This window comes from Heterocephalus glaber, unplaced genomic scaffold (genome assembly GCF_053883595.1).
Source record: "Heterocephalus glaber isolate CG9 unplaced genomic scaffold, H.glaber_assembly_v1.0 deba00001594, whole genome shotgun sequence".
NCBI classification, from domain to species: domain Eukaryota; kingdom Metazoa; phylum Chordata; class Mammalia; order Rodentia; family Bathyergidae; genus Heterocephalus; species Heterocephalus glaber.
In genome coordinates, this window is record NW_028258369.1 from 14,601,135 (window position 1) to 14,628,161 (window position 27,027).

At 36.4% G+C, this 27,027-nt stretch overlaps 3 protein-coding genes across 8 annotated transcripts in view; 1 reads left to right on the forward strand and 2 right to left on the reverse strand.

The window, feature by feature from the left end:
• LOC110345961 (uncharacterized) overlaps positions 1-1,161 on the reverse strand; it is a 147,658-nt gene extending 146,497 nt beyond the window's left edge. Inside the window, exon 1 of the mRNA XM_087193772.1 lies at positions 827-1,161. Within this exon, the coding sequence (XP_087049898.1) occupies positions 827-1,161 (335 nt within the window). The remainder of the gene's footprint in view (positions 1-826) is intronic.
• On the forward strand, positions 534-26,225 carry Ap1s2 (adaptor related protein complex 1 subunit sigma 2). 6 transcript variants are annotated; one of them, XM_087193698.1, is made up of 7 exons: positions 534-671; positions 2,815-2,993; positions 9,535-9,643; positions 10,318-10,455; positions 19,816-19,911; positions 21,166-24,039; positions 24,915-26,225. In XM_087193698.1, exons 2-5 carry the CDS (start codon positions 2,815-2,817, stop codon positions 19,873-19,875), a joined length of 486 nt encoding a protein of 161 aa, XP_087049824.1. In that variant the 5' UTR covers positions 534-671; the 3' UTR covers positions 19,876-19,911; positions 21,166-24,039; positions 24,915-26,225. The 6 variants fall into 6 exon arrangements, with proteins under 6 accessions (XP_087049824.1, XP_087049825.1, XP_087049823.1 ...); XM_087193699.1 differs by lacking the exons at positions 19,816-19,911; positions 21,166-24,039 and adding an exon at positions 13,654-13,748; XM_087193697.1 differs by having other exon boundaries at positions 19,816-24,039.
• The window catches only part of Zrsr2 (zinc finger CCCH-type, RNA binding motif and serine/arginine rich 2), a 30,339-nt gene continuing 28,225 nt past the window's right edge, over positions 24,914-27,027 (reverse strand). The window contains exon 12 of the mRNA XM_087193694.1: positions 24,914-26,908. Within this exon, the coding sequence (XP_087049820.1) occupies positions 26,832-26,908 (77 nt within the window). The 3' untranslated portion in view covers positions 24,914-26,831. The remainder of the gene's footprint in view (positions 26,909-27,027) is intronic.

Here is a 27,027-nt window from a genome sequence, read left to right on the forward strand (position 1 = left end):
GGGCGATGCGCGGGAGGGGCCGCCCTGTGAACGCGTGCACAAGCTTCACCAGAGCCGGTTTGTTTTCCCGAGTTGTGGCACTCCCCTCCTCCCACTATTCTCACCGACCGTCACACCTCTCTGTCCCACTCTTTTGGGGCAAGGAGAGTCATTGGAACTCGAACTCGGCTCTTTGCAGTCCGGACCTTCCCTATCTTGCACCACGAGGTCAGCTAAGGGCGCCGCGGAACCCCATCCTCCTGTCACTTAAGCGCCAGAGAAGCCGCCCGAGCGCAGCTCGGAGACATGGCCGTAAGTACGCAGGCGCACCAGCCGTGGCAGTAGCCGCTTCCGGGTCACGTGGCCTAGTTTCCGGTTGGTACCACCCCTCCCGATAGCGATGTGGCCAATTGGCTTACTCACAGTACGCAGCACCCGCGTTACCTCGCGCGTCACCCAGTTCGCCCCGCCTCTCACCGCAGCCCCGGCTCCTCCCTCATCCAGCCCCTGGGCGGAGTCTGTCGGTGCGCCCTCCCCTCGCCGCTTAAACCTTCCCTCCACCTAGCGGTTCTTCTCCTCACAGCAACACGGCTTCCCTTCCTCAGCTCGGCGGCAGGGGCTCCCCCTCGGCCGCTGCCGCCGCCGCCGCCGCCGCCGGCCGATCCTCGCCGCGTCCGCGGCCCGCGGCCGCCGTAAGTGCCGGGCGTGAGTAGAAGTGCCGGGATGGGGAGAGGGAGGGATGGCTGGGCGCGCCCCCCCGCCGCCCCACGCCGCCCCACGCGCGCCCCGACGACCCCACCCCGAGCCCTCCCGACCCGCCACTGGGGCCCCGCGTCCCGAAACTCACTTCTGTCCTGCTCCGCGCCCGGCACACACTCTGCTCTGAGCCGGGGGGTCCGGGGACCGGTCCCGGGCTCCGCGGGGGACCTGCGGCACCTGTGGTTCGGGAATCGCCTCAAGTTTTGCGGGGCGTCTTTGGGAGGGGCCGGCGGCTGGGGGCGGCTGCGGCCGTGGACTCCGGGCGTCCCCTGCGCGGCAGCGGATGCCATTGTCTACTCCGCTCCAGCCTGTCACCTCGCCGGGGCTCGGGCGGTGAGGGAGCGTGGCCCGGGGAGGGGACGCAGCCAAGACGGCGGGACCCAACGAGCGCTGGACCCGAGCCCACTCTGAGGCTGAGCCCATTGTTATTAATCCCAGTCTCGAGGAATTGTGGTGCCTTGTGATTCGCGACAAAATCAAAACGTTGACTTTCAACGAGAAGGAAGGAATGTGTGTGCCTTGCAGTCGGGTTTCGTCCCATGTTAGCACATAATTTATTTTAAGGAGTACATTGTTTTTTCGTCCTGCAAAGTGTAGGGAGGATACCGGACCCTGCTTCAGATAGCCTGAAACCCGTATTCTTTCTACACGCAAACTCCCACCCCTTTGGTTCACCCAGAGCTAGGAATAAGGAGCCCATTCTTTTCTAAGTTCTGGGAACGGGTTTGCATTAAATGTCCAGTTGATGCTTCACTTGCTGTCCTCCTCGAATGCGGCTATCTTCAGGACTTCTATGGGAAGCACTTTCATATCACTGATAAATCTGTGTCTTTTATGCTACGGAAGCATATAAAGTGGGGTAATAAACCAATTTTAACTTTAACAAAGTTAAATTGCCACGTCATAAATTTCCAGATACAGTATCTTGTTGCTGCTTTTTTGGATTATTGCAAAGAGCACCAATATCGGTCGAAATTTAGAGCCCATTTTATTCTCCATTGGTTATGTAAACTCCCCCTCCCCAGGTTCCAATTCAAGATGGTGTGATGAATATTAAGAGTCAGGTTTGAATTTTACTTGCATTTACACTTTTAAAGGAACTTACAAAGGTTAAAAGAAAGAATACCAATCTGAATTTTACCTTTAAATTACCTTTGTAAAAACAATTCTTATCTGTAGTTGAAATGGCCAGTTGAATTACAAAATGCTTGCTTTTTAAAAAGTAGACTCATAAACATACTTGCAGATTTCAAAGAAATCTACGCAAATTAGCTTACATGTAAAATACACTGGAATTTGGCACTCCACTCCGTCGGTAAATCCTGTCTTTTATTGTTTTAAATGAAGTATTTGATGTGTTTGAATATGTGTAACTCTTAGCTTTTTAAAGATTTGTAGTCTCTTTCCTAATAATACATTAACGCAGTTCTAAATTGTGTACATGATTATGTCGTGGGATTTTTTAAAGGGAGAGCATATACCTTAAAAATCAGGTTTTGACTTAAGAAAAACGTGTATTTGTAAGATCTTTGGCGGGGGGGGATTGATATTTTAGGTCATTCTGGTTTTGCTAGCATGAACTGAAGAGAGCATTGTGAGTGATAAGCGGTCTGTCTGCAGGTAATTCAGCCTGGAACTGGAACGGCCGCAGGCTGGAAAATAGGTCTCCTGTTTTCTCCCAAATGTACCTAAACCAATTGATGTCTACAGTTCTCTTTTGATGCATATAAAGAGTGTGGAATGTATAGAACAGGTAGAAAATAGTTTCTTAATTTACCAGAGTCGTCTTTTTCTTTAAAGATTTTACTCCAACTTATTGCCAGTTTTCCTTTTTTTCCACACTCCCTTCCAAACGTGTGTGGAGCTGGGTGAGGTGGGAAGGCAAGGTTTGCATCTAGTAGAAGATCTTCCTAAAAGAATTTCCTGCTGTTTTAACTGGCATAGAGATAGCGATGGCTACTAATCGTTTGGTCAGTTTGATGCCTTGCCCCTGAAGCTCTCTGAAACAGTGTATTCTTAGTCTTAACTATTGATTCAAAGTATCGCATGTAATCTTGATTTTATTTACTTTAACAGATGCAGTTTATGTTGCTTTTTAGTCGTCAGGGAAAGCTTCGACTGCAGAAATGGTATGTCCCACTGTCAGACAAAGAGAAGAAAAAGATCACAAGAGAACTTGTTCAAACCGTTTTAGCAAGGAAACCTAAAATGTGCAGCTTCCTTGAGTGGCGAGATCTGAAGATTGTTTACAAAAGGTAAAATTTTTATTTATTAGAAAGATGAAGCAGCAGAATCGAATGCTAGGTCATTTATAGTGGGGAAATACACTTTTGAACAATACTTATAAATAATGATTACTAAATATTTAGGTGGACTAGGTTTAAAGGAAAGCTTTGTATTGTAAAATACCTGCTGTTTTGATTGATTACCCAGGCTAAAATTATAAAAGCAAGGAAATCGTCTTGAAACCAAATTATATAATTAAAGACATAAATGATTATTCATGCTTAATTATGTTTTTTAGAAAAATTCAGTGAATTCACTTCATAAGTAACAACTGACATTTGATGTACCTTTCACCTAATTTTGAGAATTTTACAAGCACCTTGGGTAGATACCATTTCAGTTATTACAGATGTTTAAGAACTGTAATACTGGATCTGTTTATTAATAGTATTTATTTATTTGAAATACACTTGTTGCTGTGGTGGAGGTGTGCTTAGATATAATAGTTTTGCTAAGGATAAATTTTTTAAAACTTTGATGTTGCTAAATGACTCATAGATGGCTTTTAACACTGAAATTTTAAAAAAATGGTATACATCTGTATTTTTTTAATATTTGAAGAAACTCTTTGATCCTCTTAATTTCTCAAGATTGTTCTAAGCAGGTTAAATGAAGTATAATTTCTTTTATACAACATGTTTTGTTTTGTGACACTGGGGATTGAATTGAGGGCCTTCGCACTGAACTACATCCCCAGCCCTTTCTTCTTTTTTTATTTGGAGACGTTTCTCGACAAGTTTCCCAGGCTGTTTCCTCCTGCCTCAGCCTGTCCTGCCCAGTAAGTAGTACTGGGATTACAGGCATGCACAACCACACCCTGCTTAGAACATTTCTTGAAGGAACATTTATTTTGTTTCTTCCCCATTTCTGTTCCCTTTTGAATAATTTACTGAATTTAAGATAAAAGCATTTCTGCATCTAAAAAATTCTCTTATGTGGGAGCATACAGGGAACTAAACATACAGAATGCCTTGCGGGTGAAAAAAAGATAAATTGTTTCTTCTCTTTCTTTTATTGCACTCCAAGTATGGATGGGTTTTTTTTGTGGAAGAGGTAGAGAGGCAGAAATGGAAATTATAAGACATAGAAAGTTTCCTAAATACTATAGACTTTATTACAGAATGAATTCAATCATGTTTGGGTGATTTTTGTATCCAGCATTTGATTTAGTACTTTTTGAGAAAGATCAGAGAAAAATCATAGCATTTCAGAGCTGGGACATGTCTTAGAATCATCAAGTCAAGAACTTTTTTATTTAAGCTTTTTGCCCCAGGGATAGAAGCCTAAACAAAATAAATGGAAGTGTTGTAGCTACTCTTAGGAAATCAGGAAGGAGTATTCTGTCCCCCTGCTCACTTGGCTTGGCTCTCTGCACAAGACAGTTCCTGAATTTGAAAAACACTGTTGTTGACCAAATTGCAGTTTTAGACAAAATGAGAATTTGGGAAGTGGCTTGTCCAAGGTCACATGCTAGTGGCAGACATGGGGCTGCAGCGCAAATCTTATTGGCAAAGATTTGACATAGGGGTAAACACAGCTGTACTGTGCATTGCTTAAAGGTTTCCTATAAGACACTGGGTGGGGGAGGGAGGGACTGAGACGGTACCTGCCAAGCCAACGGGAGACTGCAGGATAATGAGGCCTAAACCAAGAGTCTGGAGAGGAAAGCTGTTACCTGTGGAAGTTGGATAAGAGAAGTGAGGACAGCCAAAGAGGAGGGAATGTGTGAGCACATTTCTGGTTTGGCTGATTGGGTGAATGGTGAGCTAGAGAACTCTGCTGCTTTCTAGCAAGCTGATATTGGGATGCTGTGTGACTTCCATTAAGAGATGCCTGGCCACAGCAAAAAAAAAAAAAAAAAAAAAAAAGAGATGCCTGGCTTTCTGAGGGCGTCTCATGGGCACAGGCATGTAATTCTGGAGAAAACTAGGCAGTAAGTGTTAGATGACCAGCCCTACAAGCAGCAGGCAAAGAGAATAAAGAAGGGACCCACAGTAGAATGAGAACCAAAGAGTAAGTGTTGGATCAGTAGAGTCAGGGAGGCAGAGTTTCTGTCCGAGGAAGATCTCCGATGTTACATGTCATGTGAAAGTGAAGGAAGAATATTCAGTTTTATCGCGAACATTTCATAAAAGCCCTTTACCAGAACATTTTCAGTGGAGAGTAGTAGAGACAGAACTCTTGATATAATGGGGCAAAGCGTGAAGAGGTAGAGGAATTTAAATAGCATATGTAGACTATTTTAGGGGAGATTTGCTGTGAAGGACAGAAGAGGTGGTAACCATCCATAGACAGGATTAAGAGGGGGAAAAAAAGTGAGGCTTAAGCCTGTTTTTAGATAGGGAAAGGAGTCCCCCGTGTGGAGGAGGAAAATACTAGCAAGGGAATCAAGCCTGTGAATGGGCTGTTAAAAGGGAGAAAGGAAAGAACTGATTGGTGTCCCTACACATGCTATTCAGCCTGTCCCCCTTGGGCCACTGCTTTTTAAAAAAAGTTATAAAAGGAAATCTAACCGGATTCTAATAATTAGATCAAAGTCACTTTAAATAAAAGGTGGAATTGAAAAATTCTCATGTACGAAACATGGAATGTGCACATCTGTTTTCTGTGTGCTTTCCCCCTGCCCATTTCATACTGATAACTCATTTACATACCGCACAATGACACATTTTTGCTGCTATTATCAGACGATTTGTTTCTCGTGTTCCATCTGAAAGAAAAGACCTTCTAAAGCCAGAGAATTACTGTACAGCTTAGCTCCTGAGAAATTCTGAACTAGCACTTTTTTGCTGTTCATATCAGCAAGCATTTTCCTTTCCTTTCCTTTCCTTTTCTTATTAGTTCTCTCTAAGTTGCTCAGGCCGGGCTTGAACTTGTGATCCTCCTGCCTTAGCCTCCCAGACTGCTGAGATCACAGGCATGAGCTGCCAGGCCTAGCTTTTTATGTCTTTGTTAAATTGTCTCATCCATGTTCTTCATCCTGGTTTGGCATACAGATAGATTTTCCCTTTCGGAGAAGGAAAGGTAGGGAGATAGTGATAATGTAGCTGAAAAGAGAGACTGAAAATCTCAGGGCTTGAGTTCTGTCCCTTTGGATGCCATTGAGCTGGCTTTGTGACTTTGAACAAGTCACTTTGCCTTTTTCCTTTGTCCCTAGAATAAATGCTCTTGAAGATCCCTTGAAGACAAAACATTGTATGCTTTTCTGAGTCCTACTTTGTGCAGTATTTTATGGAACGGGCATTGGGTAAAAATCTTTTAGGATTAATTTTAAAATACAGACATTCCCACATTACCAGCTTGAGAATTTGTTGAAGGGACTTATTGATTTTCTTTACTAACAAAAGAATTTCTAATGACATACCAGTGGGTATTGAGAATAGTTTAGCTCCATTCACCCACTGTCAGCTGATATTTAGCTGACTGCAGAAAAGTCATGTGTTTTGAATATAAGAATAGGCACTTTCAGATGTTCTGAGTGTCAGTAATTACAGTAAGCCTAATCCACTAGGCTAAAAATAACCACACATACCTTTCTTCTTACTAGTCTATTATTAATTTTACTTCTATTTAGACTTACATATATGCACAAAGAAAACAAAATGAGCTCATCAAATTTTAAAAAATCATTTGATATTAAAAATAGGGGGTACACTTCAGGTTCTCTTGGTAATCCTTTACTAAATCAGTGTGATATTTTTATTTCTCTTCAAAGCTCTTAAAATATTGCTTTGAAAATATTTTAATTTTGTCAGGTGCAAGATTATTTTAATACAACTGCTAGCTCTAATTTTTAATGTAAAACTTGAGCTGTGGGGCCCAATTGCTGTTCTGGGCAGGTTGCTCAAACCTGGGGCTCCTATAAATGCGAATAATAATGGTATCTTTGGTAGGGTTGTTGTGAAGATTAAAATGGTAAAATATGCAAAAGCCTTAGCTAGCATTTACTAGTACCTCTCCTAAAGTGAGAAACCAATCAATGGTACCTATTATTATGCTTCTGTTCCTCCTTCCCTAAGCTTTCTGAAAAGGGATTTTCTTATCATCCTGATAGCTATCTGTTCACCTAAAAGGAAGAATTCATTAATTTGATGGCTCTTTTTCCATTCTTAGTGAAAGTAAACATTTAGAGGGAGGGGAGAATAGCTCAGTGGTAGAGCACTTGCTAACACTTGCATGGCCTTGGGTTCAATTCCCATCCCCATCCCCATTCCCATCCCCAGCACTGCAGGGAAAAAAAAAGATAATTTACATAGAGTTGGAAGGCATTTTTCTTTTTTAAAATATTACTGGCTGATGTTTAGACACATCAGGTGATTTTTAGATTCATGCTTCTGAATGATTCATACAATTTTAGGACCTTTGACTTGTGTTTTGAGTACTATTTATTTGTAAATAAAGAGGCAGTACTGTGGATACGGTGTGAGGACTATGCAAGCATTAGATTGTTAACAGTAACATTGAAAAAAGGCTTTTTGTTTGTTTGTTTGTTTGTTTGTTTTTTGCAGTACTGGAAATTGAACCCAAGGCCTTTACACTGAGCTACATCCTTAGCCCTTTTTTTTAATGTTGCATTTTGAGACAGTTGCCCAGGTTGGCCTTGAACTCCTGATCCTCCTGCCTTAGCTTCCCAGACTGCTGAGATTACAGGTGTGTGCCATCACGGCCAGCTAGGAAATCTTGAAAATAAGGAATTTGACTCAAAATTGACTATTAGTAAATTCTTGTGTAATAGAATTATTTGGTACTCTGTTCATATCAGGTAGTCTGATGTGGTTTTTAATCTAGCATTTTTATCTCCTTTTAATCTTAAATTTTCTTAATTCAGAGAGTCTTATGTATCATTTGTGTCACTTTTTCCATATTGAAAATCCTATTCAAAAACACGAATTAGAGAGGATGGAGAGTTGCATTATCCTGTTTCCTTTTAAACAGATAAACAAAAACAGGGTAATGATGAGAAAGAGAAGAAGCACTTTGTTAAAAGTTGAAGGCAGTGCCCTGTTATGTCTTCCATGATTTATTCCCTTCAGGATGATAAATGAACACATTCAAATGCCTACTCAATAAGACTGCAGAAGACCCACACTGTAAATAATTCACAGAAAGTGCAAGTCATGATTTGTATGACAAAGGAGTTGATATGGGAGAACAGAAAAAGGCCTGGCGTTAAAGTGGGAGATCAGGGTTTCTTGTAGGAGTAGTACTTTGTGAGCCTCTTTGATTTTTATTTTTGTTTTAATCTATAATCAAGGATGATAGCACTTGCTGTTGGAAAAGATCAAATAAAATAAAATGTTTTTGATAATACTGAAATTAGTAGTGTTGCAAATACTAGATTATTTTCATACAGAGAAGTAGGAATTCAAAACTGAGGTTGTGTGTTATTATTTTACATTAATGCTATTAGCAGTAATTGCCCATTGTGTTTTCTCAGAATCACTTAAGTACTCCTCAGTGAAAATTACCATTTCAACTGAGACTTATTTAGAATATCTTAGTTTTTCGTTCTTCCCCAAAGCCTTAAATATCCTTCACCCATTTTAAAATGCTGGTTTAGTCTTCCTCAGAGGACGTCCTGTGCCTCAAGATTTTTCATTAATAAGTTTGGTTTTCTTGGTTCACTCAGTCCTATGTGCAAGAGTAAGAGTAAGCAACCTATGCATTAGTTCAGCAGCACACAACTTGACAGACGCTTCAGTTCAACAATACAGAACTTGGAAAATTTGAAAACAGGTCTCCGTTTCCTTTAAGTGATAGGAGCTTTCAGTTCTCTTTCTTTAATTTCTGTAATTTAACTTGGAGCTCTTGTTCTTTTCTTGGGGTCTAGTCCACAATCCCAGAACCTCATTTGTAAAAACAGTTCTGTGCTGTTAGAAGCTGAGATAGTAGTTACCCCTGCTGGTGGGAGGTTGTGACTAGAGCGGGTTTCAGGTTTCCACAATAGGTGGGTTCACTTTGAAAACTCATTGATCTTTCATGACTCCTCCCTGTGTGTAGTGTTCTAAAACAACAACCTTATGTTGACAATGCCTTTGGTTTTCTTCCCTGTTTACTTGTAGTTTGAATTAACAGTATAATATATTTTGTTCTAATTAAATTTTTTTTTTTTTTGGTACCAGGGATCGAACTCGGGACCTTGTGCTTGTGAGGCAGGCACCAGAACCACTGAGCTAAATCCCCGGCCCTAATTAAATAAATTTTTAAAAAGTCGGTCAATTATGTTTTGAAATGTTCATAGAAAAGAACCTCAAAGGGAAGACCAAAATCAGTTACTCTTTCTAGGTGGTATAATTGAATAATTTTTTTTTTTTGTCTACCTGAACTTTTCAAAATTTCTCTTACGCATATATTACTTTTGCAGTCTAAGAGAAAAAGAATCTGAACTGTTGTAAAAGAAGAAATAATCATGCTTACAGCATGAGGTCTTTCACAATAGGAGATGAAAATATATCTAGAAAACATGATTATAGGGGTAATGTTTTTTTCCACATTTGTGTTTTGTTACAGATATGCTAGTCTGTATTTTTGCTGTGCTATTGAGGATCAGGACAATGAACTAATTACCCTGGAAATAATTCATCGTTACGTGGAATTACTTGACAAGTATTTTGGCAGTGTGAGTAGTTATTTTATTTTAAGAAATTGAATGTTGTATGTAGCATTTTTAATTTTTTAAAATCTTTTCCCTAACAAGTTGATTATTTGGTTGTCTTGGGGATTCTAAACTATAGGGAGAAGGCAGAAATGAGTCTTTCTTGTCAATGTTTCTAGTCAGTTAACTTCAAGAATTACTGGCCTTACAGACTTAACTCATTTAATTATGACAGTACGAATGAGTTTTAAAATAATAAAATAGAAAATAATCTGACTGCAGACATTAATATTTTGGAAGTACTTAGTATAGAATTCAGATATGGTTAGCAGTTTAATCATATTAAGTTACCCACATTGGGAGTATACAGGGCCAGATCTTATTTATTTTGTAGGCATTGTGTTGTCAAGTACTTGAGTTTTTTTGTTTGTTTGTTTGTTTTTTGTTGTTTTTTGGGGGGGTACCGGGGATCGAACTTGTGACCTTGCACTTGCGAGGCAGGCACCGGAACCACTGAGCTAAATCCCCAGCCCAAGTACTTGAGTTTTAAAAATGAAACTTATTTTAAATCAATGGTGCTTAGCGTGATTACCATTTTTAGAAAGAATTAATATTGATATATTCTGGTCAGATTTTATTTACTGATGGTAAGTAAGCATCTTTGGCTTTCACAGTTGTTTTTGTATTTTGCTCTTCAGGTGTGTGAACTTGATATCATCTTTAATTTTGAGAAGGCCTATTTTATTTTGGATGAATTTCTTTTGGGAGGGGAAGTTCAGGAAACATCCAAGAAAAATGTCCTTAAAGCAATTGAACAGGCCGATCTCCTGCAGGAGGTAAGCTGCTTGTTCTCTGGATGAGGTACTAGCATGTTTTGCTCTTGCTAGGGAAATCTCAGCCATCATTCTTACAGTTTGAGAACTCACTCTAGAGCATGCTTGGCATGTAGTGTTCATGTGCAGTTTACTGATTGGAATATGTGTCGGTCATGTCAACTCAGTTACCTATGGATGGGTGATTCACTTTGGAAATGATCTGTTGTTTAGGCCTATTCTTGATGGCCCATTTTGGGACCCTAAAATACTGGGGTCTAAGCTGTCAGAAGACAGACTAAGAGAAAAGATTGGCCAAGAGTAAAGTTGTTAAGTTGAAAATTCTCCATTTTTTTTTAATTACTCAAGATAATCTTTTTTCATTAGTGTGGATAATTAGGAGTTGACTGAGATTATGGCATTTTCATTCCAAATTGGTTCATATTTTCACCTCATGTTCATTAAGTAAATACAAATGTAGCCGAGCAAATATTAGAGTTTTCTAATTATACTTTTTGTAGAACCCTCTAGTTTTGTGTTAACAAAACTAAAAAGTATTTGTGCTTCTCCTTGCTCTTCTTAAATAACAAACCATGTTCTATCAAAGCTACTATGTTCTTATCTTCCTTCCATATCCCAGAACCCTAACAAGCCGCTTTCCTTTCTAGTAACCACAGTCATGCTGGCCTGAGTGTGGATTTGATGCTTATGCACTTTGTTTCTGAAGTTTAAAATTTCATAGATCAAGCTACCTTTTTCTGTGATACCTTAATTCAGATATTTAATTGAATTGTACTTTTAAGTTAATTGTGGCTTTAAAGCATGTGAAGAGGCTAGTAAATATAAAAAATGCACTGTGTTTTCATTAAGGTAGTTGTTAAATGTGTATATGTTTATATGTAAAATATCTTGAATATTTCTGACCTGCAGGTGTATTTTCCAGATGCATTAAAAGTACGGTTTTGTATTTTCAGCTTATTTTAGCCCCTTCTTGAGCATTACATATTTGTTTGTCTCTTGTCTTTTTTGATTATTAAAGGAGACTCTAATCTCAATTTTTATTGTTACAGAAATGGCACACTTTTAGGGAATGAAGTAAAGAGGGGAGAGGAACACTATTTTTCCATTACAGTGTCTTTGCTGTTGGCCTCTGTGAGGAACTAGGGAATCTCACTGCATCAGTCAGATGTGGGGGTTGCTGGAAGTTGAGATGACATCATATGGGTATATGACTGTTAGATGTACAGACGGCACCTTGTGCAGTAGTGATCTTACAGTTATGAAGAGTGCTTTAGTTGCCTGCATAGTGAAGTAGTTCATTGGCAGCCCTCATACCATCTGCTGCTCAATAGTGAAATGAATACAGACCCCTTTCCTTCTGTGTAGTTTTCCATGGTATTTTATTCACTGATTGCAAACATTTCACTTTGGACACTTATTTTTAACATCAGGTGTGTTAACTACAAACTCATATTCCACTGTCGCAAAATTGGTTTTAACGTTAACACTCCCTTATTTTGCTATTGACTAATCAAACTTTTTAAAAAGTAGGTCAAAACCAAGATTAGGAATTGAGAATTTTTCATATTTGTCTCTTGCCTTGATCACTTTTGTATTTGTTATTGTGGAACCATACTCCATTCCATTAGAACTTGATATTTCTTCCAAGTTTTTAATCATTTCCTGATTAATTACATTTGCTTTACAACATTTTTAAAGTTATTGAAGTTCCACTTTTACTTTTAATGTTTTTCCTAGAGAGTAAGTTTAAGGCATTGATATTTCCCTGCCTTTAAAGGCTACTGGGAAATTGCTATATACAATGTAATGTGACAGTGACACTAGGTTCACCTGATCACAGGCTTTGAGTATTGAATATACTCGAGAATAAAAACATAAGAGGAAATTTATTTCCTAAGGCAAATTCCATCTGTGACTTCTTAGGCTAAGGATCTTCATTGCCCACATTATCCATAGTTAGAATTTTTTACTGGATGTATAGATCTGTAATAGCTTTGTGAGACTTATAGTTTGGGGTGTAGTATTTATTCACTTAGTCAATGTCGTGAAATGATTTTTCTTCAAAAGTTGTTACTATAGCTGGAAAGATGCCTACAGCTTGAAATTTTGTACTAGAAGCACTAACTACTTGATTTTTCTTTTTTGGTACCGACGATCGAACTCGGGTCCTTGCGCTTACAAGGCAAGCAATGGAACCACTGAGCTAAATCCTCGGCCCCAACTACTTGATTTTAATGTAATTTTTCATGGATTTTGATTTTTCTATGTAGTATCGGGTATTCTATTTTTATTATTTCTAAGTGCTAAAGAAAACTTTAAACTTACAGTGAATTTACATCTGTTGGCTTAAAGATATATGCAAAGCACAGAATTATTTTGTTTTTAATTCTTTAATTTGTGAAATACACATTTCTATCCTTAAGAATGTTTATTGAGAAAAATTTCCTACAGTTTTCCCTTTTACCTAATTTGTATAAGTATTACATAATTTAGGGTAGTCTTTAATTTTATAGGCAAATGGAGCAGATAGTCTGGCTAAAGTAGATTTTCTGTTAGCATATTACAGTTACATAGTTATAAGAATATAACATAAATGTGTATTTGAATAATTGTTAAACTATCAGTAGACATTGTGATTAAATTCTGGTCTTTTTCATTGTGCTTAATTACTTGGTAAATATGGGATCATTTTTGGCATTTATAGACTGAACTCTGTTTACTATTCCTTTTAGTATTTTGATTATATGACTACATAATTAGATTTGTGGGGAAAGCCCGGAAATTGGCCCATTATCCAACTTTTTTGTTGTTGTTACCAGGGATCGAACTCAGGTCCTTGCGCTTGCACAGCAGGTGGCGAAACCACTGAGCTAAATCCTCTGCCCTCCATTATCCAACTTTTAATATTTAATGGTTGATATTTAAAACATCATCTTAACATGCCACTGGTACTAAAGGTTGACTCTTAAATTTTAAGGTATAATGTGCTGGGATTACTAAATTGATATTCTTTGCAGTGCTTGGAATACCCTCCCCATGCATATACTTTAAGATAGATTGAGGAAGTGGTAGGGGGAGATGATGCAATGCACTAGGATTTATTATATAAATACACACATAATGACAAAGGAAATAATAGCATGGCTTTTTTTCTGTAAAGTCAGACACTTACCAGTGTTTCTCTGCTCCTTAATTTTATAGAGCCAGAATGAAGAATGGGGAGGTTTGTCTGAGGATATCTTATGATAAAGAGCAGTCTAAGGCTTTAGTCCCTTTGACCCCCAACTTATTTATTGGTAACTAAATTTACCATTTTTGTGGCATGGGTAAAATGGGGTGCTATGCAAAGACTGTTGCACGTGAGATGATTTCAAATCTTTGCTTGATCTGTGAAGATCAAATAGTTAAATACTGGGTGTTGGGCTTTAACCTTCAGGGGTAGATGCATGAATGTATTGATCAGCGCTTTGAGATGTGTCAACCTTTCTTTTTTTATACTAACAGCATCATTTTGAAATTTGTGGGTTTTGTTTTTTTGTTTTTTTAGCTTTGTTTGCTGTTGGTATTGTTCTCACTGAGGTAATCTGCAAACTGGAAAATAAGTGAGGTACCAAAAGCAAGCATAATACTCATGAATTTGCTTCTACTTCAAGATGATCCACTTTATGAGTAGATTTACTGGGTTTGCAGATGTTTATCTGCCTTGTCTACAACATGGTGCTCTGTGGAGAATTACTATGGCTAAAATTGATTTGTTTTAATGCTGGGGGCTGCATGATATATCTTAGTACTATATTATATCTTTGTGAGAGTAATTAATAAATCGTTGGGACTGCATAAAAATGGAAAGGTAAGAATCTTAGGAGAAAAAGTGATTTAAAAAAATGAAGCTCTGTAACTCAAAATTATTTTAATAAATACTTCTTGAAGTATTTAATAACATGGTTTTTAATATGAAGATTTGAGTTTCTTAAAAATTAAAACCTTGCTACAGAATATTTGAGCATGCTAGTCATACTCAAGAATATCTGAAATTGTTTTAAAAGAGTTACATGCTTTCAAGTATATATAATGTCATGTAAAAGCAAAAAGCACTTTGATATAAATCCTCTTAGAGATTTACTTTAATAAGACAAACTCCTGTAATTCCTTTGTAATTACTACTGTTTGTGTTAAAAATCTTTAAGCCTAAACCTATTTCTTTTAAATTGGGTTAAAAGTTGACAAGGCTATCGTCTTTTATGTCAGCATATTTTAATTTTCATAGGTAAACTTAATTGAGGTCTGCTAGAACGAATTCTGGATAAATGAGGTTAGGTTACTTTCATGCTTAGAAAAAACAGTGCAGAAGGGGACAGATACTGAGGGCAGAAAAATCTTGCTTTTTACTTTACTTTTAGTAAGAAACAATTTATCTGGTGTCCTCAGTCACTGGTTTTCAGGTTGTAATCATTTTGCTCTATATTTGTGTATTTTAGCTCTTTTCCTTTGTCTACTTTTTAGAATTTTAGGAATTTTTCTCACCTGCTGTTTCCTAGCTCATTGTAAACCAACTCTTACTCTGGGCTATTTGTAATGATGAAAAGCTGGAATAATTTAAAATACCCAGTACCTGTAGATTTGATCTTTAAAATTTTTTTATATCACAGTGGTATTACAAACTAGAAAAAAATTGACTAATACCCTAATTTTTTGTTTTGCAATCTGATATTTTCCATTCTATTCTACTTTTCTCTTTTAAAATGGCAATCTTCACCTACTAAATTGATTTCATGAGCCCTACGGTTGGGTGCAAAAAGCATACCCCAAGATGTCAGCAGTACTTTAATTTTTTCGTTAAGCAGTACTTTCGGGAAAAATTTCAGGTTTGAGTTTTTTTTCCCTACTGACATTGTCATTTCTTTTGTTTCCTGTGTTGCATTTTTTAAAAAGATAAATTCCCATTATAAAATTAGCAAATACAGGCAAGCACATTTTAATATATTCTTATCCACCAACCAGAGCCAGTTTGATTAACTCGGTGGTTCTCATGAGTTGACTTGGGCCCTCCCAGGGTACACTGGGCTATGGCTGGGACCATTTTTGGTTATCACACAAGGAGTCCATTGTAGCTAAATATACTACAGTGCACAAGACAGCTCTTCCTCACGTTCTAAAGAGGAATTGTACAGCCCCAAATGTCAGTTGTGTACAGGTTAAGAAACTGATCTAAGACTATGGAATGAAAATTCCATTTATATGTAAAACTGCTATATCTTTTCAATATTATATGTGGTCTATCATATAAATAACTGGCTGAAAATTAATAAAAATCCAAAAGGAAAGGGGAGTAAAAACCTTAAAAATTGTGAAAAAATGACTTATGTGCTAAAGAAGTCATAAATCGCTATAAAAATCATCCCAGTGATTCACCCAAATTGTCTTTACTTGATAACCAGTGACTGGAACAATAATCTATGGTTGACTTTAGAACCTAATCCACAGCAAAGCTTGTGAGATGGCACTGCATAACCTAATTTCCTCAACAACCAAATCTGGTCACTTCTATTAAGGTAATTGAGTTTTTATGCAGAAACAGAATTGAGTCTACTCCTCAGGCAGGCAGAATACTCGTGAACTTTCTGCTGATTTCCCTGCCTACCTTAGAGATTTGATCATTTCTTAAAGGAGGAATTGATTAAATGATCAGAATTTGCACAGACTTTCCCTTTGTTGCATAGGCAGACTTTTTGTTATTGTTCTTTTACATTCTATTAGCCTTAAAAATTTTACTGAGTAAAAATAGTTCTGAGTGTTTGAAATTTTGATTCCAAGAAATCTTTATGTTTGGAAAACCTGATTAAATTTAGGGTATTTCAAGGCAAATACAAGTACCCTAGAATAAGTTTAAATTGTTTGTTTACACAGCACAATTAATTGCCAGAAAATGTAATTTGTCCTTCATATTTTATAATAAATTATATGGCAGCATTTATAAGGTGTAGTAAAGTTAATCCCATCATTATTTTAAGGCAGATATAATAGAAATAGATCCATAGCACAACAAAAAAAGACAGCAGAAGACATGAATAAGTACTGTAGTTCACAATATGAAAGAAAAAAAATGATCCTTTTATTAAGGAAATATAAATCCAAGTATCAGCTAAACATTTTGTTTATTTCTTCTCGGACTGGCAAAGATGAGAGACACTCTTGTTCCTGCTTGTAACCACTTGTATTTTGCTTTAGGGGGCTAGTATGACAATATCTATTAACAAATGTGTGCTTTACCTTTTGTCCCATTCGTTACACTTCCAAGGACTTTATCCAACAGAAATGTACAGAAGTATCAAGACATATACTCAGTATAATTTTAAGCCATTGGAACTTACCCAAATGTCCATCAGTAGGGAATCGGTTAAAAATTATAGCACAGTCATACGTGCAACTGTTAACATAGCTGTAAAATAAATGAGATTGATTTTCTGTTTAATGATTTGGAAGGATACTCAAGGTGTATTGAATGAGAAAAGATGTAATAGCAGCATACTAACTTAACTATAACCTCCAAAAATGTTTGAAGTCTCACTCCCCTTTTATTAGAAGTATAAAAACAATCATGTATTTAGGATTATAAATTTTTTAAAAATGGAAAAATGCTGCTGTCTGAATGAAAAAGTATATATTGTATTGCACCAGATGGTAAAACTAGAGTAGAATTTACTAAAATAAAGTTTCAGCACATGGAGTAAAGCACTTGTCTACTCTTGGCCATTTTAGACACTAACCATCTGGAGCAAACATATATACCTCTTGTCATTCACTGCTAAATGTTAAAAAAAAATTACTAGATTTTCTGAGTAGGGCCGGGGATTTAGCTCAGTGGTTCTGGCACTTGCCTCGCAAGCCCAAGGACCAGAGTTCAATCCCCGGTACCTAAATAAATAAATAAATAAACAAACAAAAAACATCACTTCTCCGACTTTTGGCTAAGGTCAAGTGTAGATGAGTAATTCACAGATGCTCCTGAAATAAGACTGACACTATGAGCCCCATTATCTAAAAGTAATTCCAATTCTTTTATTAATTCCTTGCTCAAGTAGATACTAGTGAGACAGGATATTCTCTGGCCTTTTTGGGCTTTGATCCAAAGAACTGGGTTCCAGGGCCAGGGATTTAGCTCAGGGGTTCCGCCACCTGGCCCGCAAGCTCAAGGACCTGAGTTGGATCCCCGGTACCAAAAAAAAACCACAAAGAACTGGGTTCCAGAGTTGAAAATATGGACTTTGCATATTTTGCCACAGAAGTCAATTAGAGGCAATAAAAATGACCATTGTGTTCTAGAATATGAAGGACAAAGGATACTACTTTAAGCAAAGGAATAAGTGAAGGAAGCTCTTTTACAAAACAGCAATAAAAAAGCAGTAGAGCAGTAACTTGAAATTACACTTGTCTATATTTACTTTTCATTAAATGAAAATTATTTTTAATCAGTGTACTAGAATCCGGAGACTAGGCATTCAGTCTTGGATTATACAGTACCATTAATTCACTTAAGCACTTCTCATTTCAATAAAACTTAAGCCTACAGATAATTGCTAGCTTACCGATGTTCATTATAGTTTCCAGGTTGATTTTATTTGTGAGTCATAAGCCTAATATGGTAACCATCTAGGAAATTTTATGGTAATGGGGTTTGTCTTTTCCTAGAAAGGTAGGTGGTTTTGAGAACAGGTGTAACTTGATTCTTCTCTGCTGTGTTTGTCATCCTGTACTTCCCATTACATCTGGTCCTTTTTGTAGGGGATTGAGATCAAAATTATTTTTGGTACAGAGGAAAGTTGAAGATGTATATATACTAAGAAGGAGCTGATGGAGATACTGATGAAAAATAAGAAAAAGGAAAAAGTATACTGTATTGGGAGGGAGAATGGGAATGGAATCAAAAGCACTGATTTTGGGGAGTCTCCTTTGTTATCAGGCAATAATGGAGTAAAGCTATAGATTTTTTTTTCTACATGGGTTAGATGAGCAAAATTGAGGAAATTGTAACTGTCTTGACCTTGAGAAATGATGTCATCTAGAAGGCCACTGGGGGACTGGGGAGGAGAAAGGCAGATAACAAGGAGAGTGTGTAGTGAGGCAGCAAATTGGTGATGGGCAAAAGGATTGCCCAGGTGGGCCGGGGATTTAGCTCAGTGGTTCCGCTGCCTGCCTGGCAAGTGCAAGGTCCTGAGTTCAATCCCCGGTACCAAAAAAAAAAAAAAAAAAGGATTGCCCAGGATTGAAGACCCATTTCAGGTTGAAAAGGATAATTTTATAATCTTTATTTAAAAAATAGACCTCTAAAGAGTCTGTACTAAGGGAAACTTGTGGCTTCTATTTGTGTGATATGATTGGAGTTAAATTTTTTTTCTCACTACCATTCTGGCCTTTATTCCCACTTAATTTAAATCACTAGCATTTTAGTATATTAAGAAACTCAGAGTTTGCTGAGTAGTCTGTATGGCTGTTTCCAAAGGTATTTGTGGGAGAAGTAAGATAGCAGGCCTAGCCCTGCACAGGATCCTTTGTGTGCTATGACAGACTTTACTGTCACCCTCCCCAGTTATTAATAGAATTCTTCTGTAACTCAAAAGATATATTGGTAGGATGACATCACAGAATACTGGAGCTTATATTGAATCTCCTATTTTTTTTTGTATATGAGAAAAAATTATTGGTTAATTGTGAGCATACCTGTATCATTTCGCTAAATATTAGTGGTCATTAAGGCATTTATTTATAGTGGAACTTTTTCAGAACCCAGCCGTCTGAACTGGGAAATTATTTTAAACACATTACAGCAACTTAAAAGTGGTAAAAGAATACTATGTATGCCACTATTATTTATTTTTGTGTATTTGGAGTTTATTTTCTTCTTAAAAGATATTTTTCCAATGAAGAGGGGTTTCTCCCAATGAAAAGTATTCTTCACAATTAATGGATGCTAATCACTTGTTTAAGAACAGTAATATGGATCATTGGCTGTAAAGAATAGTTTGGCTTGTCATCAACCCTTTCCTTTCATAAAGGTAGTAAAAGATCTGTCAGATAATGAGTGGTAGGAATGCTTGGAGTGGTCACATTTCAGAATTGTTCCTGTAGAATTTTTGTTCTGATTCCTAAATCTTATCTGGGAAAGAATGACTACATATTCAGCCCTGTTTGGGAAACTACCTTTCTCTTAATGGCTTAAAACTGCACAGTTTGTTTTTACTTGATATGATGTGAAATTAAGAGAGAAAACAAAGATTAAGAACTGTAATATAAAGGCAAGAAAAAAATTAGCATTTAGGCAAAACGTTATTTGATAGACTTAAACTTTTCTTATTCTCTCTCCAGAACAGAATACGTATCACAGCAAGAGTTTCAATGGGTGGTCTAAGAAAAAACCTGTACTAGAATACATGCTGGAGTGCTGACATGCATCAAAACGTAGTAGGATATATGAATTCAGTTGACAGTTATAATTTTGTCAAGCTTGTTATATTTTAGCATTACTTAGAAAGCCTAAATTACATTAAATCCCAAGGGATAGTCCCAATTATTTCATTAAACTGATGCTTTCATAGGGAATTTTGCTCTGATAGTGATCAGTCACTGGGGCTTGTAATTTATTTTCTACAGAGAATACTGAAATAGGTTTAGAGGTTCACAAACAAAAAGATATTTATTAAATACTGTGATTTGCTAATACCATCGGTAAAGTAGAATTTCCCTATGAAAACAAAAGCTTCTGTAAGGAATTGAATTGGGGGTTGTTATTAATATTTATTTTAATTGCTTGCTGTTTAATTTCACTACTGTCTTTTGAGTGGAGAAAAACGGGCAGCTATCTCCTTAAAATGTTTATGACTGGATTTTATCCTCAGATATTACTGTATTTAATGGTTGTATAAATGTAGGAATGTTATTTTTGGAGGGACAGTTTACATGCTTTTGTAGCCAAATATCTCAGAGTTCAAGCTTGAATAAATATAAAATGGAATAGACAGAATTTTCCGTGTTATTTCAGGAAATTGGGGCAGGGGCAGACAGGATCAGTTTAAATCCCATTTCAGGTTACCTTTTTTGCCTTGTTGACGTGAGAAACATCTTGAGATAAATTTGTAGGTATACGCATTTAAACAGTTTTGTTTGGAGAGTTCTCTAAAAGTCTAATTTTGAGGATTTCAAAAAAGTTAATATCTTTATTTTCAAAGTCATATTCATTGGACTTACTGTTTTGTAGCTAAGTGAACAGTTAAAAGCCTTTATTGTTATTTAAAATACCATATGCATGACTACTTCCATTTTTCTCTTGGAAGATTTTCCTCTAGGATCCCCTGCTTCACGTGATAAAATCCTGATGAACTTAAGATACTGGTGGAAGGATTTATTCTGTTTTTTCAGTTAACTCGGCCCTGACTAGGTGACTTAAACTGAAAATCTTTTCAGAGTATTACTAGTAAATATAAATAGGATATTTTTGGGTGTAGGTGATCACCTTGTTTATCATTATATAAAGTTATAGAAATAAATCTGAACTCCTAGGGATTAAGAAGTTACGTGTTTAGCCATAAACCAAAGAACAAAAGCAACCAAAAACTTAAGTTTTAGGCAACTTTACCATGAACTAAATATTCTAGAAATCTGATTGTGTCTGTACCAGTTTGTGTACTCTGTGTAAGAATATATGCATTTCTCTTGTAGCCACGTCATGAATATTTTAATGTCCCTGTGTACTAAATGACTACTCATCAAGTATGCAGAATTTCCCAGAGGAAATAAGAGAGCTGATATACTTATGAAAGAAAATGTCCTCAGCATGGTGACGGGTTGTCATGTAAAATAATCATACAACATTTCAGAACTAATATCTTACAATTGTATTTTTTCGTTGGTAATTTTCTTTCCTGTTTTCAATCTATATGTGATCTTGATATAGCTTATTCCTGTCCACAACTGGTTTAATTTCTTCTTCACAAAATATGTCCTATGTACTTTTATCTCAGACACATACACACATATCTGTGATTAATCTTGTAAGAGAAAAACACAGCAATCGTTAATGTTACCAAAGAAAATATGGCTGAAGGGCTCCATCAAAATAAGCAATGCCATAATACTGAGAGTGGCTTGTTGTTCAACTGTTGAAGAAAACAACTATATTTAGTGTGATTATTTTATAGTCTATATAAGTTGATGTTATTTAATGCTTTGTTAACTATAGTTTTATATTTCTGAATACTAAAACCTTTAACATCTATCACTATTGTGTATGCTTTTAATAAAACATATAGCATATTTTATTGTAAAAGAAAAAGTACCAAATAATTCATTGTTTGTATCTACAGAATTTAAGGCCTGAGTTAAGTAAGTTGTCATTAAACAGTAGCTTCAGAAATTACCCAATCTGGTTTGCCACTGGAAGACTTACAAAAATGTGTTGTGTGTTAGGCAGGTGTACAAATCAGTTATTTCCATTCTTACCATTCTTGTTTGTAAGACACTACATTCAAAGCACTGGGAAACATGGGTCTTTCATTTCCTTTTCTCCCCCTCCATCCCTCCCCTTGCCCTGCACTATGTTGTTCATCTGGTTTTAATGCTGCATAAATATGCATTGTCTCATGCCTGTTTGCTTTGGATGCTGTGTGCTAAGTTGTAACAAAATGTTGCTTCTTTCGTTATCTGTATACAGCTGCTTGCTTTAAATTAGTAGATTCTGAAATACCTTTTCTTGCATGTCTAAAATAAAAGTATTGCATGTACTTCATCTCATGTGAATGACTTTTTTCTCCATCCTTTTTGATAAAATAACATTTTATATTTTCATTTTTCTAGGTATTTTTTAAATTGTGGTAAACACATAACATAGAATTCACCATTTTAACCATTTCTCAGTGTATTTAATAGTGCTAAGTATATTCACATTGTTGTGCAGCAGATCTCCAAAACTTTTTCATCTTACAAAACTGAAACTCTACCCATAAATCAACCATTCTCCATTTCTCTCTTCCCCAGGCCCTGGTAACCACCATTCTTTCTGTTGGTATCATTTTTACTACTTTAGATAATAGTTTTTCTAGACAATTTGTAGCTACAGTTTTAGTATGAACATGTGAAAATTACATTTTATATTGTAAACAATTTGTAAAAAATTCTACTTATATAGCCTTAAAGAAATAAAATGTGTAAATGAAACTAGGCCTTTTAGAAAGGACAAATTTTAAATAATGTATATTTAAAAAGAAACCTGATTCTCATCAGGAAATGGTATATAAAAGACTTCAGGCAGTGAGCACGCACATAGGGGAAATGTGATCAGATCCGGGGAATAGTTGTGAGCTATTTTTACCTAAAGAAGCTGAAAATGCAATACAGAATTCAGTGTAGAAGTCTTTTAATTAACATATTAAAGGTTAAATGAAGTTTTCTTCTTTTTAATATGTATGTGACTAAGATGTCACTTAGTGTATTAAAGAAGGCTAGACATTGTAAATGGCAAAGACTGGCATATATCACTATTGGGAGTATTGTATCATTTCCACTAGGCTCTCTTTAAATCCTGAAAACATGAAAATTTCAAGACACAAATATGGGCGAGTACTACAAAGAATCTTCTTATATATGCCACTCACCGTCAACAACCATCCACTTACTGCTGCTTCCTCAAGCACACTTCCCTCCAGTTTTCCTGCAGAATTTGAGCAAGCCCTAGACATCCTGTTATTTTCATTTTTTTTATATTATTAATTTTATTGGTACATTTTAGGTATACAATATAATGACATTCATCATTGGGAATGTGCACCTTTACATACTCTTTGTTTTCATTTTTGATACTAAAGTATGTGTCCCTAACAGATAAGTAGCATACCCAACAAAATGAATTAATTCTACAATCTTATGCCAGGCTCAGTTTATCCTAATTGTCTGAAAAAAATGCCTTTTAAAAATTTATTAGAACCAGATTCCAAATAAGGCTCACATTATATCTCATTGATGTGTCCTAAGTCTTTTGAATTTTCAACAAGCCTTTTGTTTTTTTTCCCCTTGCTATTTTTTTATGCATGATTTATGCCATACAATTTATGGATCATTTATGCCATACAATTTTCTACATTCTGTGTTTGGCTGATTATATTCTTGGGACTCAGGACCTCCTGTGTGAGAGGCAGGCACTGTGCCATTGAGCTAAATCCCCGCCCCCTTCACCCATTTTTCATTACTACACATGCTAACAGGTCATCATTTGAACTTTTTTGGTTATAGTACTTGAATTCAGTACTAAATACTAAATACCTTCATTTAGATTTCAGATGTGTAACTTTATCAGCTAATATTTTTTGAAGCACTTCCTGTAAATCAGGCAATGAACCTTTATCTCAATTAATATCAACATATGAAGGTAAGTACTATTCTTGTTTTCCAAATATGGAAACAGACCATGGAGCTTTGAGTAATTGAAGATGATACCATAATGTGCCTTACATACAATTAAATCTAATGTTCTGAGGATTTATGATTTAACATAATTTTTCTTTTCCTTGTTTTGTGCTGTACCACAATTAGGATGCAAAAGTAAGTTTATATTGGCTACCAAAAATTTACATTGTTTTCTTCCCCTAAAATATAGTGTTGCCTTTTTATTACAAAATTGCTAGTAACACCTAAAGCTGACCTACTTGGTCCCTTTTTATTCTGTGAGGTGCAAAATTAGCCATTTTGGAAAGTTTTTTAAAAGAACAATTTTTACAGGTGTAGCTGCTTTGTCTTTTGATATTTAAAAACTAGGGGCCGGGGATTTAGCTCAGTAGTGCCACTGCCTGCCTTAAACACAAGGTCCTGAGTTCGATCCCCGGTACGAAAAAAACTAGTACTGGTTGTTTAGATAAGTCAACAATGCCTTTTGTCCCAGAGTATTTAGGGAGGTCTGGGAAGGTGGCTGTCTCCAAAGACAGTTAATTAAAAATTCCAAGAGGAAGATATTTCTATAAATACATGTGACCATTTTTTAAAGCATGGAAAACATTAGGTGAGACAATGGAAACTGGGCTGGGTTGGAAAAGGGGTGTTCCTTGCTTTTTATTTGGAAGTTTTGAATTTTAACACTAAGATAATCTTTTCTATAGGGCATATGATGAGTAGCAATGATTTCATACATTGCTAGTGATTTTACATTGGGCTTGACTGCTTTTTGTTATAGTAGTGGTGCCCAGCACATGGGTAGGTAATCAGTAGGTATTTAATGAATGCTGAAAATAGCCTTCTGTGGACTCCAGTGTTTTGGGCACAAAACACTGAATGACGACTGGCTGTCAATGGTAGAATGCTTCCATGACACTGAATTGCTCTTTAATTCTCTAAAACCAGCATGTTCTTCATGCCAGTTTTTCACATTCTTAAGACTCCCTCCCTGGATCTGCTTACCAGAGTTTCACATTTTTCCTCCACAGGAAGCTGAAACCCCACGTAGTGTTCTTGAAGAAATTGGACTGACATAACTCTCCTCCCTTGTTGCTGACTCCTGTGGCATTTCACACACTGTAGATGGTCACTGCCTTCATGTCCATGTTAGCTAATGGTGTAAAATGATGTCTTGTCAGTATTACTGTTTTGCTAAGCTGCTTCATTCAGGCCTATACAATTTTTTTTTTAAGGGAATTTTGGTTAATCAAATGATAAGGGACTTCATATAAATATGAATTAGAAAGATAACTCTTCTGGATATTTTAAAAGGTTATAGGTCAGTTTCTCAATGATTATGTGCATATATGAAAATGACATCTGTATAAATGTATATCAAACAATTTGACAATATGCATTTATTAATTACTGTATTTGACAAAGGAAACTTAAATTATAATGTGAAACTTGGTTTTATGAAACCAAAGACTAGTGCAGCATTTTATTATATGTAGTACAAATAAAGGGAATTAACATGTCACATGGAATGAAAATTTAATGTTAAAACTTTAACCAAAAAACAAGAACAAAAAAAATCAAAAAAAATTTACACCAAAGACCCTTATTGGACTCTACATACTTTAAAACAAAGGGAATAGAGACTATTTTAGATGAGTAAATTGGATTGATGCTGTTTTACACTGAAACTATGTCCTAAACATTCTGAGTGAATGGGACAAGGGACAAAGACTGCTTCATGTTAGTGAGCACATAATTTTTAAGGCCAAGGCACATTTGACTCCTGAGATGAATTTTTTGTGGTCCTAATCAGTTATTTGGTTGGATTGTTTTTGATGCCCCCAAATAAAGTGGGGATGTAAAATGACCACAGATTTTCCGTAACAGTATCTTACAGAAACATCTTGCTTTCTTCAGTATTGCATAAAGCCATTGTTCAAAGCACGAATATTCCTTCTGGAGTGCTTGTTAAAGCCAAATTTATTTTGCTTCCTTCCAATTAGAAGCGCTGGAAACTTCACAGTAGGTTCCTTTCCTTCCATGGCACTGCCTAGTTATCAAAAGTCTTATAAAAATTTTAAAAAGACACATTTCATATAACAAAGTGAACATGAATGAAGTAAAATGGCATTAGTTGGCCCTATATTTTTAAAAGTTATATAACTGTTCAGCATCACTTTTATACATTGTTATACATATCTAAACATTGTGTTTATGGTTTACACTTTCACTTGTATATGCTAGGCTGGATTAAGCTTTTGTGATTGTGACCAACATTCAGGCCACGTGAGCACTGTCTTGTCACATCGCCAATTAGTTGTAATAAATGTTCAACTTACAAACACTGTAGTGTGTTTTTATCTCTTTCCAAAATTTGTCAAACTGGAGTGCTGCTGAAGGAAGATTTTTTTTTTTCCAGTAAAATGTTGGAAATTCCTCTCCACTTGACTCCCCCCACCTTTTGAGTGTAGTGGTGGGTTATAAGCACACACAAGAAAAACAGGAGATGGTTCAAGGAATCTTGTACTTCAAATTCAATATTAAAAATACGTGGATTCCATGCTACCAACAACTTACACATTTATTTTCGATCAATAAATGCCGCTTTAAAAACCTTGATGCAGTTGGTTTTTTAACCTTTCTGAACTAATGCTTGAGATCACAGGTAAACAAAACGTATAACAAATGATCTAGTTCCTCTGGCCTCCCATGTTTCCCGAAGTGCTAGCATATGCATCAGAAATGGACTGATATTTGCGGACCATGCTGCCGAACATAAGGGACAAATCAAAACTTTGGTTATCATAAATAGTTAAGGGGTCTCCTATTACTGCTGAAAGGAAATATTACATTCTAAATTTAAGGGATATTTAAGGGCAAGGGAAGGACTACCATGAAATTAAGTTTACTAAAAAAGGTACAAGTTTAAAGTGCCCCCGTCAACGCAGCTACTCACTAAAGAGCCTGTGACCTTCTACCAGCAATGCAGAGGTGGAAATTTTCAGTCGTAAATAATAATCAGGTTCTGTGTATAAAGATAATAAGAAATTTAAGCTCAAGATGGACATTTATCCAGATAACCAGTCAGAGGTTTATAATTTCCTCTTTCCAATACAGCCCATTAACATTTAAGGGAAAAGTCAT